Here is a 13,665-nt window from a genome sequence, read left to right on the forward strand (position 1 = left end):
CACAAAAAACGTTCCCCTTATCACCTTCTAACAACAACAATTCAGCAACTATGAGATTTACAATCAAGGAGAAGTTGTTCAAGTTTAGCAGCAGCGGAATGATACATTAACCTCGGATTTGTTCCATTCAACAGTTCAACTCGATTAATTTAGTAAGCGACTGCGAAAATGGTGTTCATAGATGCAGATAATGAGAGGGATTGTAGCAATATGGGTGATTGACACTAGTTTATTGAGTGACATAAATTGTTGTGGTTGATAGAGCGTAGGGAAACGCGAAACGCTGTAGGTGGCGATTAGGCGTGGTTGTAAAGCTTGGATAGTTGTGGTGGTGGTGGATTATTGACGTAAATTAATGGCGGTGGTGAGGTGTGATTAGCGGTGGTGGTGAGGTAGGAGGGTGGGGCTAATTTGATTGAGGAAAAGATAAAGAGGTAAGTAATTGGAGGGGTATTAATGCCACATTGACTTCATGGGATGCCACATAAGCTTTAACTTGGTATAACAGGTCAAAAATTGAGTTAGTATATTTTGAGAAGAGGGTACTCAAAGTTCGTTTTATTTTGAGTTAAAGTATAGTTCGGAGTATTATGAGAAGAGCCCATATAGTTTGGAGTATTTATATTAAATAACCCTTCATTAAAAGTAAAAATAAAAAGGAAAGCTCTTGAGGACTTCGTGAAAATGAACGATGGGCAGTTAAACCACAAGAAGAAACTCGGCACGGAGAAACTTGGAATCAGAAAAAATTTCTGTCTTAAGAGTCCAGAGTCAATACTAATTGCAAATCTTTCACACCATTCGGCCAAAAAGAAATGATAACTATTCCATTCTGATAAGTCCCAAAGAATTGACAATTTGAGACTATAAAAAACTTTAGATAGTTAACTTTCTATATTATCCAGAATTAAAGAAAGAATTGAAATGGATAGTTAACTTTAGATAGTTAACTTTCTCATTATTTAAATTTAAATTACAAACATTTACAGGAAAAGGAGAATAAAGCTAACTGTTTGGGAACGCTACTTTCCCAAGATAGCTAAGATACAAGAACAATGCAAGTACTTGGATGAGAAACCAATTTTGGTCCTCAAATGTGTCCAAAGGAAGGAATGGTTTGGTAAGTATCAATTCACCCAATTTCCAAACATTCAGAATATATTTACATTTAAATTTATTGCCTTACACCTTATAAATTTCGTATTACAACAGGTAACGTGTCGCTTTCAACAACAAGAGGGGCTACAAAATTTGAACTCAATCCAAACATTCCACAAGTAGAGGAGTTCAAAAACAGGTTTCATATTCTCTTTACAAACAGCCTTACTTTTAAATTTTACTTCTATGGTGGTGTATAATAGTTAGTGGTTACGGAACCTTTAAAACTTTTATGTCCATGCAATGTTAAATCCCTACAATTTTGAACTTATACATTTTTACGTAACTATGACATAATATGTGTACAGTTTGATGATGACAACAAAAGTAAAACACTGAACTTAATGTTTTGATTATCTACTTATCTGAATCTGCCAAAAAAAAGCCAATGAATGGTTTATATTTAAAACTATTGTTACACTAGGAAGGAAATTATCCGTTATTTTTTTATGACACATAATGTCTATAATTTGATGATGATAACAAAAGTAAAAACACTGAAGTTCATGTTTAGATTATCTACTGATCTGAATCTGCCAAAAAAACAGCCAATGAATGGTTTATATTTAAGACTATGGTTACACTAGGGAGGAAATTACAACAAGAACACCCTTTTTCGCACCTTCCAAAATGACCCAAACCCGAATACAAATGACACAACCCTTTCACCGGTGACTGGTAGGAGAGTGCCGTTTATATTATGATTACAAGAATCTGTGAAACTCAGTCGTTGGTGTATGTTTTACTCGATATTTAACCCATTAGATTATTATAGTATTCTAAGTAGCATAAATTAATGACATACCTTTTATAATGTGATGACAATTTGATTATAATGCAACTTTGAAGGATCAAGGCCATATCAAATGATGCTATTTCTGGTCCAATTGGGAAAGCATCCAAGGAAAGTAACATCCTCGCAGGTGCAAAAATAAAATCATTAGCATCAATCCAAGGAACTAATAAGGTAAAGATATGCTACTAAACATTCTAAACTTTTAAACTAACTCATAAGTCGATGTTTTTGATTAATAACACTTCAATGAATCAACTTTCTTTTTAAATTATAGGCCGGATATTATGTGACATTAGTCTACATTGAAGAAATGAACTTATCTGTTCATTGGTATTTTAACTCATGCGGCAAATGCCTAGGAAAGGTTACTCAAGAAGCTGATCAATTATGGTATTGCAAAAAACCCGGTTGTAAAGTAGAAAATATTGGGGTCCCCAAGGCATACCCAAGGTAATTTAAAATCTAAAACGAAAATGTAGCTAAAACTAACAACTACTAATATTTTTAACCGATTTAAAAAACAGGTTCCAGCTAAAAGTCGAGGCAAGTGATGGGGATCAGGTTAGGGCGCAACTTATGTTGTGGGACTCCCCAATCTCTAAAATTGTAGGCAAACAAGCATCAACAATACTAGAGGCACAAGAAAGGGTACAATATCAGTGATTTAAAATATGTCTTCATTTTTATTGCATGTGGAACTTGACCAACTCATGTGAAAAAACAGGAAGGGGACAAAGAGGCGGTGCCCCTTGAATTTCGTGAGATTATGGATCGTGTGTTCATCGCCAAAATCTTGGTCGATCAAGAGTACAATATACGACAAAAATCAATATGCTACAAAGCAACCCAATTGTGTGGCGACAAGGATGTGATAGCCAAATGGAAAGAACTAGAAGAATGTGGAAAGGTACTTTATCATCACTTACAACACGAAAAATTATTCCAAAATTCAATTCATAAGACTAACAACTATGACTAACACCTATCATTCTGAAAATAAAGGCAGCGGAAAGCAGCGGAAAAAATTCAGCAATAACAATCTCTGGAAGTGAAATCAGTAACACAGAACTCTTGCTATTGGTAAGTAAATCCATTCATTGATATATGCTTAGATTATTTTAAAGACCAATTTTAATGATCTTTCTATTATTGTACTATCAGGAAAACGTGAAGACGTATGACGAGGAGATAGAAAACACACCAATTAGCAAATTGCCTCAAAAGCGAGCACGCTTGGAAGATGACGGCTTCGAAATAACTGAAGTAAGAGAAATGTCAGCGGATCAAGGGTCATCAAGCAAAGCAACTATTCCAATCAAGAACATTAAAATTGAGAAGTAGTCTTTCTCTTTGTGTTGTTACAAGAGCCTTATCTTGAAGTATGCTTTTCAGTTTACGTTTGAAGACTTTTTAGTACTTTTCGTATTTGTTTACGTTTCGAACAATTTGTATGACGTTTGAAGTTTGTTTGTTTTTATAAGTACGGTAGTGCTTTCGTATTTTAGTTGAACATTGTTTGTTAAACAGTTAATTCGCAAAATATAAAGAAGGGAACTTATCTTAACAATCTTCAACCAAATATAAGAACCATCACATTATACCACGAAAAATAACTTCAAATTGTACCTACTACGGAAAACTGACATAAATGAGCAAAAAATATCACAGAGGGTCGATTTATGAATTGGGTTAGCAAGAGTTGCACGGTTCCAACAAAATGAGCGGCTAAAAATAACTTTAAATTATACCTACAAATAGCAGTACGTATTTCTGCAACTGTTCCAACAAAATTTTTAAGATATGAACTAAAATCTGAAATCAAAGACTGATTTATGAACAAAAATTTTAAGGGTATAAATATTTAATGGCCAATTCAGATTTGGCAACTAGAACACGAATCAAAATCAGTAAATTTTAATTAAGGGTAAAAAAATGTGGATTAGAACTAAACCGGTTGGCAAAATCTGAACTAAAATGTGGATTAATAGGATAGCAATTTCAATCTGAACTAAACTTAAAAATCAGAAATAAAAAGTGAACTAAGATGTGAACAAAATATGAACGCAATGCAGTCACTTCATCACTACTACATCAACTTGATTTAAAAGCGTACATGGAGCAACGCAGTCCAGTTACTCAACAGCCATATTTAGTGTATCATCAGAGCCACATTTGGTAATCTTATTAGTTTAATAGTTTAATTTTACATAAACAGTGATTTTGAAAACAAAACACAAGTTGGTGCAACACAAATCTTCCAATCTTAAAAAATAAATTAGGACATAAAAACATAAAATAAATAAGAGATTGTCTAATTAGTAAAAAAATTTACAATGAAATATTGGTTTTTTATTTTTATATTTAAATTTTTATATTTAAATTTATAATTCAAGGGGACATCGATTAAAAATCTACATTTTTGGACCGTAAAATTTAACTAAGTTAAGTAACAATGTAGAGAATTGAACGTATTATTAATTATAAAACTCTCTAACCATGACTGAACATGAAAACCGACCACTACTACCATGATTTAACATGAAAACTGACCACTACCATCATAATAATATAAATATTGAGAAACCGACCCCAGTGACACAACACAGATAGAAAAATTGCAGCAACAACAAAATATAAATAACATTTACTACAAACCTAAAACTAAAATGTGGATTAATAGGATAGGGATTTCATACTGAATTTAAATTCTAAATCTGAAATAATGTGACCTAAAATCTGAACTATTTTTTTCACTTTTATACCACATGCAAAATCTCATAAAACGTCTGAATTTACCACGAACTTAATTTTTGTTTGACCAGTTCAGATTTTTAATGACCAGTTCATAAAATCTCACTTTTTTTCATTTTTTCACTTGCACGGGTTTCAATTTTTAATGACCAGTTCAGATTTGGAAAGAACACGAATTAAAAGCAGTAAATTGTAATTAGTTGTCACTTACACCATTATTTAACATGAAAACTGACCACTACTACCATTATTTATCATGAAAACTGACCACTACTACCATTATTTATCATGAAAACTTACCACAACTATCATAATAATATAAAAAATACAAATATTGAGAAACCAACAGAAGTTACACAACACAAATACAAAAAGTTGCAGCAACAACAAAACGGAAATATCATTATTCATCGTCATTCATCATTTACCACAAACCAAAAACCTAGCAAGCACCAAAGCACACCATTAACCTCATCAATTTCAATCCAGTACTATTACCAAATTTATTTATAATGATCCAACTACATTAAGGTTGAAACTACAAAGGAATTGAAGTAAATAGAGGGTTGAATATCATGGAAAACAATCAAAGTTCGACTTCTCAGAACAACGAAACCAGAAAAAGCAGGAGAATCAACAGAGGTAAATTTGATACTTATCTTTATTTGGTTGTATTCGGGTCGGATGCATAAACTTGGTGTTGAAAGATCACTGCACAAGATTGTTTTTTGTTAGAAACTTTTCATTATATGATTATGGTACTTAAACCTCAAACCATGTAAAAAATAAGAAACATTAAAATTTGGGGATTTAATCAGAAAAATTGATAAGACAGTACCTGAGATTAGTAGGAGTTCTGGTATGATCAGGATCCAAATTTTTTTAAAGCCAAATAATATACCTATAAAATACATAAAAAACATATTAAACCAATATTAAAAAAATTATGTATCGAAATAAATTATAAAGCATTAACATGGACAGTGTGTCCTTATAAATTAGGGAAAACAAAGATGAATAATGCAATCAATAATTATCTGATTATGGTTTCAGCAAATTACGATTACAAAAAGATTTAAAATTTTCGGCTCAGAAAAAAAAAGGCTCAAATCTAATGGAATTTACACCCTTATTAACAATTAAGCAACTTTGACTTCTTTCTCGAAGTAATGAACTTGGGTTATCAGCCTTTAACATACATCAACATATTTAACAATTTTTAAATGCAGAAAGACAAAAATTGATTACATAGAATGTTGACCATCTATGTTAATTTAAAGTCATCACAGAAGAAGCAAAATTGATTTTTAGAAAACCATACTCAAAAAAATTGATTCTTACTCTATGTAATCAGGTCACAGTAGAAGCAAAGGTTAACAATTGATATTTAGCAAACAAATTAAATACATACTTTTAACATATTATAAAATCCCACCGTCGTAAGTGTTGACAAAAATGATTGTTAAAAAAAGATAATCACCTGCATAATGGGATGTAGTATATGATACTTGAATTCGAACAGAGCGTTACTTTGTCTCGGCCTGTTCCAAAAAAAACATTTTTCATTTATATTAGAATAATTAAAACAAAAAAATCATCAAAAATCAAAAATTAAAATGTAAAACAATTTACCAGAATAATTAATCATCTATTTACATAAAGAATTCGACTAAGGAGAGGAAAGCAGCTACCGGTGACGGACGACCACGGTCCCGACGTTACCAGATTCCAATGTGTATAAATGAACTTTCGAAACCTATAATAACAAAATAAGGGTTTATATTCAATAGATCTAACAGATTAAGAGGACATGAACATGAAAACCAATGTAACAATAACTTTCTCAGAATACATGGGAGAAATACTTGAATAAATACCCAAAAAATAAGAAAACCCATTTGTTTCGTGATGAATACATATACAATAACCCAAAAAAAAGAGCACTTTTTCTATGAAATCAAACGGATTAACACCTGTATCAACAAATCAGTAACTTTGAGCACTTACAAATGAAAAAATTGAAAAAAAATCGCCTCAGATTTAATACTCATTAGATCTAATACTATAATATAAAATGAACATGAAAACTCAATAAAATGATCGAAATACTTGATTTATAACCAAAAAGATTAATGAAAATCACAATTTTAGAGATGAATACATAGGCATTTCTCCAAAAAATGATTATTTTTTCTATTTAATATATGAATTAACACCATTATTAACAAATAAGAAAGTTTGAGCATTTAAAAACGCAAATTTTGAAACAAATCGCCTCAGATCCGGCGTCTTTGTTATATTGAACATTGTTAGTATAAGATCTATTAAACATTTGATGCTAACCTCAATAAAATGATCCGGCGACTTTGTTAGTATAAGATCCGGCGACTTTGTTATATTGAACAATGATCCGGCAAGGTAAATGACCGGAATGTTAGAGGAGGACGGAATAGCAGAGGAGTATGGTGAGAGGCTTTGAGCGGAGTATAGTGAGAGGTTGAGGCTGAGAGCAGCGGCGGTGAAACAGGGAGGGAGAAAGTGAGTGAATGAGATGAAGAAGGGAGGCTGAGAGCGGAGTATGGTGAGTGTAATAAATTTAGGGTGTGAGAGTGGAGTATAGTGAGAGAGGCAGAGCGGCGGTAAGAGTTTGAGTGAGTGAGTGAGTGAACTGGTAATAATTTTAGGGTTTGGCTTTCTTAGTGTATTTATAGGATGGCTAGATAGGTTTACTTCATTGGGTTTGGGCTGGAATTTTTGTTCTTAATTGAGTCCGTCTATTTGGGTCAAATGTTGGCTGTAACTTTGGGCCGCATATTAGTTTTGTTGTGGGTCATTTATTTGGGTTCATTGTTTTTCTGATTCATTTGCATCCTTACATGTAGCTAATAACAATCGGTCCGAACTCATATCTAATTCAACAACGCAAGATTCAAGATACACTAATCGTGTTCCGTTGTCCGATATCACCAATGGTAATTTCTTTTACCTTAATCGTAGATTACTTTTGTTATTTAGTAGCACAATTTCAAATAATCTGCTTTAATTTTTATTTGTACTTTTGTACATTTAGTTCAATATGATTTACTACTTTTCAATAATAAATGTTAATTTTCTAAGTAATTTTACATATTTATTTAAAAATTTAAAAATTAAACTTTTCCCATTTTAATTTAACCACATGTTATATAATCCCGTCTTCTTTTAAGTCACCCGTGTCACAGGAGAAGGTAGTGACTCAAACCACAGTAACAAAAGGGCATGTCGAACTACATTGACAACCCGGCCAGTTATCCCCTCTACACCATCTACGGAAAATGATAACAACCTACCTGCGTCATTACGTTCAAAGATGGCAAGAATTAACAGAAAAGAATTACATGGCAATAAGAAATTTAGGAACGGTTCATTCGATACACCGATTAGACCGTCAAGTTGTACAGCCGCAGGTTATTTACGTTACTCTTAACGATTTTGGAATATTTTTCAACAATTAAGTACGTTTATGTTAATGTAATGTTTGATGTCATATTTTGTAGGTAGCAGCAGTAGTTCTCGACCAAGTTGTACGAGTCTAAAAGAACCTGATCCCGTAACAAGATTAGTCAATGAGTTGATCAGAGACTTAAGTCCAACCAACGAAAGTTCATCGAGTTGGGTTAATCCACAAGAAGGTTTAACTTCTTATATTATTTATGTTATTTGATTGAAGGGATGCTTTAGTTCTTAAATAGGTATGTGGTATTGTCAGAGTGTTTGTCAATGTTATTGTTGATTTTTTAGGTACCAGTTCCCGACCAAGCTGTTCAGGTCAACAAGCTCTCGATCCTGTGGCTAGATTGGTGAGTAATTTGGTTAGAAATTTAAGCGAAGAATATGATGATTCATCAAGCAGGGGAGCTAATGAAGAAGGTTTAAGTTCTTAAAATTACATATTATTTATTATTATTGTTACACTAACCGTTTATACATCATAAATGTCGTCCCATTTTTTTTTTCAATTTTTTTAATTTTTTAATTTTTAGATTTAGAGTTCGAAGGATATTGGGATATTGGAGACCCCGACGTTTCATGTAACAAATGCGGTGCAATGTTGTGGTACTTAGAACGCGTACGTAAGGATAGGAATACATTACATCCTACATTCTCATTGTGTTGTTCTGATGGCAAAATTACTCTTCCTCTTCTTAAACAACCACCTCAATTGTTGTTGGATCTTTTAAGTCGGCGACACCCACTAAGCAACCACTTTATTGATAACATTCGAGCTTACAATATGATGTTTTCGTTCACGTCAATGGGAGGAAAGATCGATAATTCTGTAAATCAAGGTCGAGGACCATATACTTTTCGGATGGGAGGCCAAAATGTACACCGCATCGGGAGTTTGTTGCCGTCGGATCGAAATACTCCAAAGTTTTGCCAGCTGTACATATATGACACAGAAGAAGAAGTTCAAAACCGTAAGAATGCTCATAGGTATAACTACAAATTATATGTTCTTGCGAATTTAATACAATATACGACTGCGCCTCATGATAACCTTCCTACGGAGTAATTATTCTTTTATATTTTGCAGCCCGAATAATCCGGAACGGTTTAACGATGACCTAATTTTTTTGTTGCAAAGAATGATCGATGAGGAAAATATATTAGCTATGCGATTCAGAATGGCGAGAGATAGATTATCAGATGATATAGAAAGAGATGTCTCTATTCGGCTTGTTTCAAGACGAGAAACTGATGGCAGAACATATAACCGTCCTACAGCTTCTGAGGTTGCCGTTCTTATTGAAGGAGACATTGGAAACGCCGTGGAAAAGAGGGATATTATTATTGAGAAGGAAAGTGGTGAACTTGGCGTATATCCGAGTTGCACCCTTTATATTTAGCACTAAGTATCCTTTGTTGTTTCCGCATGGCGAAGACGGTTGGAGGCCGGGCATCCTACATAGCGAAGCTTCTCTCAACAGAAGTAAGAAAAAGAACCCACGAAATCAAGTAACAATGAGAGAGTGGCTTGCATTTCATCTCCAGGATAGATCTTCGTTCCTTCAATCTGCAATTCTTTTGTTAGCTGCTAAATTACTTCAACAATTTATTGTCGATGGTTATATGATGGTTGAGTCGCAGAGGTTGTCATTTCTTCGTCATAATCAAGGGTTGCTTTGTGTGGAAACGTATAAAAATCTTGCGAATGCGGTCGACCGTGGAGAAACCGAACCATCCTCTGCCGGGAGCCGTATTTTCATGTCTTCATCGGTTTTGCAATCAGATGGGTACACTATAGGTAATTTCCAAGATACTATGACCATTTGCAAGTGGTATGGGTATCCAAATTTGTTCATTACATTTACATGTAATCCAAAATGGCCAGAAATAATGAGATTTGTCTCTAAAAGAGGTTTGAGGCCGGAGGATCGACCTGATATTCTTAGTCGTGTTTTCAAGATGAAACTGGCGGAATTAATGAAAGACTTGAAAGACCGTCACATATTCGGACGTGTCATTGGAGGTGAGGTTACACATAAATCTTTCGAGCACTACCATTCATGTTTCTTCCTAATGTTGTATGAAAAAAACTTATAATTGTTTTGGCTAATCTTTCAGGCACGTACACTATTGAATTTCAAAAACGTGGATTGCCACATGCTCATATTCTAATATTTCTTCATCGTGACGACAAATTCCCGGAGGCCGCAAATGTAGATAAAATTATTAGTGCCGAGATACCCGATCCTGATGAAAACCCTTTGTTATATGCTCTTGTGAAGGATCATATGATACACGGTCCATGTGGCAAAGACTTCCCTACTTGCCCGTGTATGGTTGCATCTAAGTGCTCCAGAAACTTTCCGAAGAGGTGCATCGAAAGCACAACGGTTGACGACGACGGGTATCCTGTATATAAGAGGAGGGAAAAGGGATTTACCGTGGTGAAGAGTGGACGGAAACTGGGCAATGAGTGGGTAGTTCCATATAATGCGCAATTATTGTTAAAATATCGTGCCCACATAAATGTCGAATGGTGCAATCAAGTTCGATCAATCAAGTATTTGTTCAAGTACATAAATAAGGGCCCTGATCGAGCCACAATGCAATCTTCTTATCGTCGTCGAAACGAGGAGAATCCCGACCAAATAGATGAGATACAGAGGTTCCATGATTGTCGTTATATCTCAGCATGCGAAGTCGTGTGGAGAATCTTTGGCTTTGAAATACATTATAGGACTCCTCATGTTGAAAGATTGCGCTTTCACCTTCCTGATGAGCAAAGCGTTGTTTTTAACGACGAAGACCTTATTGATTCAGTCATCGATAATCCCACAATCGGTATGACAAAGTTCTTGGCTTGGATGGATTGTAATAAATCTAGCGAGGAGGCACAACAACTATTATATAGCCAGTTTCGACGAAATTAGGTGTGGAAACAAGAAGAACGTGCTTGGCATCCTAGAAAAAGTGGTTTTGCTCTTGGAAGAATGCATAATGTTTCCCCTAATTGTGGTGAACTATATTATATGAGGACTCTATTAAATTTCGTCAAGGGTCCTAAATCTTATGAGGATTTAAGGTGGTTTGATGATACTTTGCATCCTACTTTCAGAGCTGCATGTTATGCGCGTGGTTTGCTTGGAGATGATAAGGAGTACATTGATGCTATAGAGGAAGCAAGCCGTTGGGGTTCCGGGTCTTATTTAAGAAACCTCTTTGTCACTTTATTGTTGTCTGCTGCTATAGCGATGCCAAGTAAAGTGTGGGAGAAAACTTGGAAGCATCTTTCAGATGACATCCTATATCAACAACGTAATGCGCTGCAAAACCAAGGTTAGTTGTTAAATGAGCATTTTGTGATTACTGTAAATTCATATAATATTATACTAACTCCCCTTTTATTTAAGCACTACCGTGTAATAATTGTTTAATATACTTTTAAAATGGTGTGCGCCTATTAAATTCACAGCGTTGCGATTAACGGAGGATGAACTTAAGAATTATGCATTGCTAGATATTGAAGCATGTCTTCAACGCAACGGCAGTAGCTTACGTAGGTTTGAAGACATGCCTTTTCCCGAATCATCCACACCTCATCCTGTGAACACGTTAGTATCCGACGAGCTATCTTATGACAGAGTTTCTTTAGGGGAAGAACATGTGCACCTTTTATCTTCCATGACTAACGAGCAAATGGTTGTCTACAATGAGATAATGGACGCAGTCCGTAATAATCGCGGAGGTGTTTTTTTTTGTATATGGATATGGAGGGACGGGTAAAACTTTTATTTGGCGAACCTTATGTGCGGCATTGAGAAGTAGAGGATGATTGTGCTTCTGTAGCATCCGGCGGCATTGCGGCTACTTTACTTCCGGTGGAATAACTGCTCATTCGAGACTTAGTATCCCACTCAATGTAGTTGAAAATTCTACGTGTTCAAGGATTAAACCAGGAAGTGATTTAGCCGAACTCTTAATTAGGACAAAGCTTATTATATGGGAGCACCAATGACGCACAGATATGCTTTCGAGGTCATTGTTGGGAGTTTAAGAGATGTCATGCGTTTTTCGAACGACGGAGATATCAATCAACCATTTGGTGGTAAGGTTGTCGTATTTGGAGGTGATTTTCGACAAATACTTCCCGTTATCCCTAAAGGCAGTAGATCGGAAATCGTGAATGCGTCACTATGTGCTTCAAATTTGTGGTGCCTTGCAAGGTACAAAAAAAAAAAAATGCACGTTTTGAATTAACTATCTATATGTAACGGTTAAAAATTTATTTACTCCATATAACCTCATAAATTACATATTTTTTTATTCCTACAAGGTCTTTGAAATTGACAAAAAACATGCGCCTTCGAGGCGGAGATTCGTGTTCGAACTTGCTCGGATAAAAGAGTTTTTGAATGGATACTAAAAGTTGGAGACGGGGAAAGCGGAGATCCGAATGATGGAGAAGTTGAATTAGAGTTCCGAATGACATTTTGATTCAAAGACACTGGAGATCCTATCGCTTCGATTGTAGATGCCATTTACCCATCCCTCGAGAATCAACTATCGAATCCCGAGTATCTTCAGGAGAGGGCCATCCTTGCACCTACACATGAGATCGTTGATTTGGTTAATGACTACGTATTATCTCGAATAGATGCAACAGAGAAAATTTACTTGGCCTCGAGGCGAGGTTAGTAAAGATGAGAGTAATATTGGGGTCCGTGATTTGTACACCACAGAATTTCTTAACTCTATTAAGTGCTCGGGGCTTCCAAATCATGAATTAAAGTCAAGGTTGGTGTTATAGTTATGCTTCTTGAAACATTGACCAATCTCGCGGATTGTGCAATGGCACTCGGCCCGATAGTGATGATTTGGGATCACGTGTGATTAGAGCAACAGCTTGATTTTATCGGGTAGTCATAAGGGCGATAAAGTGCATATTGCCAGTATTACACTTACTCCATCCGATTCAGTAAGTTCCGATGCGATTTTGACGAAGACAATTCCCTGTTGCGGTGTGTTTTGCAATGACGATAAATAAGAGCCAAGGACAGTCACTAGCACATGTTGGGCTTTATCTTCCAAGGTCGGTGTTTACGCACGGTCAGCTCTATGTCGCTATTTCAAGAGTGACAAGCAAAAAGGGATTGAAGGTTCTGATTTGCGATAATGATAAACGCGTGTGTCCAATAGAACAAACAACGTAGTGTATAAAGAAGTTTTTGAGAAGCTATAGTTCAATTAACTTATGATTGTACCCCGTAACAACTTTTTGTTGTACTTATTTCTTTGCAATTTGTCTACTTTTGTTAACTTTTATAATTTTTGAGATTTTTTTTTTCTGTAATTCTAGAATTCCAAAATTAATACTACCATGAAAGAGCATTTCCTATTAACAATCCTACTTCTCAACCCTAAACTACAACCCCGTGCAATTTGCACGGGCATAAAACTAGTAACTTTTAAAA

At 34.9% G+C, this 13,665-nt stretch overlaps 2 protein-coding genes across 2 annotated transcripts; both read left to right on the forward strand.

Annotated features, from left to right (window-relative positions):
• Window positions 1-355: 355 nt before the first annotated feature.
• On the forward strand, window positions 356-3,453 carry LOC141630955 (uncharacterized). The gene is made up of 7 exons (XM_074443687.1): window positions 356-369; window positions 990-1,120; window positions 1,213-1,297; window positions 2,479-2,602; window positions 2,679-2,861; window positions 2,957-3,034; window positions 3,116-3,453. The coding sequence occupies exons 1-7, from the start codon at window positions 356-358 to the stop codon at window positions 3,293-3,295; spliced, it is 795 nt and encodes a 264-aa protein (XP_074299788.1). The 3' UTR covers window positions 3,296-3,453.
• Window positions 3,454-9,709: 6,256 nt separating this feature from the next.
• LOC141630956 (uncharacterized) lies at window positions 9,710-11,124 on the forward strand. The gene is made up of 2 exons (XM_074443688.1): window positions 9,710-10,217; window positions 10,313-11,124. The coding sequence occupies exons 1-2, from the start codon at window positions 9,710-9,712 to the stop codon at window positions 11,122-11,124; spliced, it is 1,320 nt and encodes a 439-aa protein (XP_074299789.1).
• Window positions 11,125-13,665: the final 2,541 nt, after the last annotated feature.

This window comes from Silene latifolia, chromosome Y (assembly GCF_048544455.1).
Source record: "Silene latifolia isolate original U9 population chromosome Y, ASM4854445v1, whole genome shotgun sequence".
Classification (NCBI taxonomy): Eukaryota; Viridiplantae; Streptophyta; class Magnoliopsida; order Caryophyllales; family Caryophyllaceae; genus Silene; species Silene latifolia.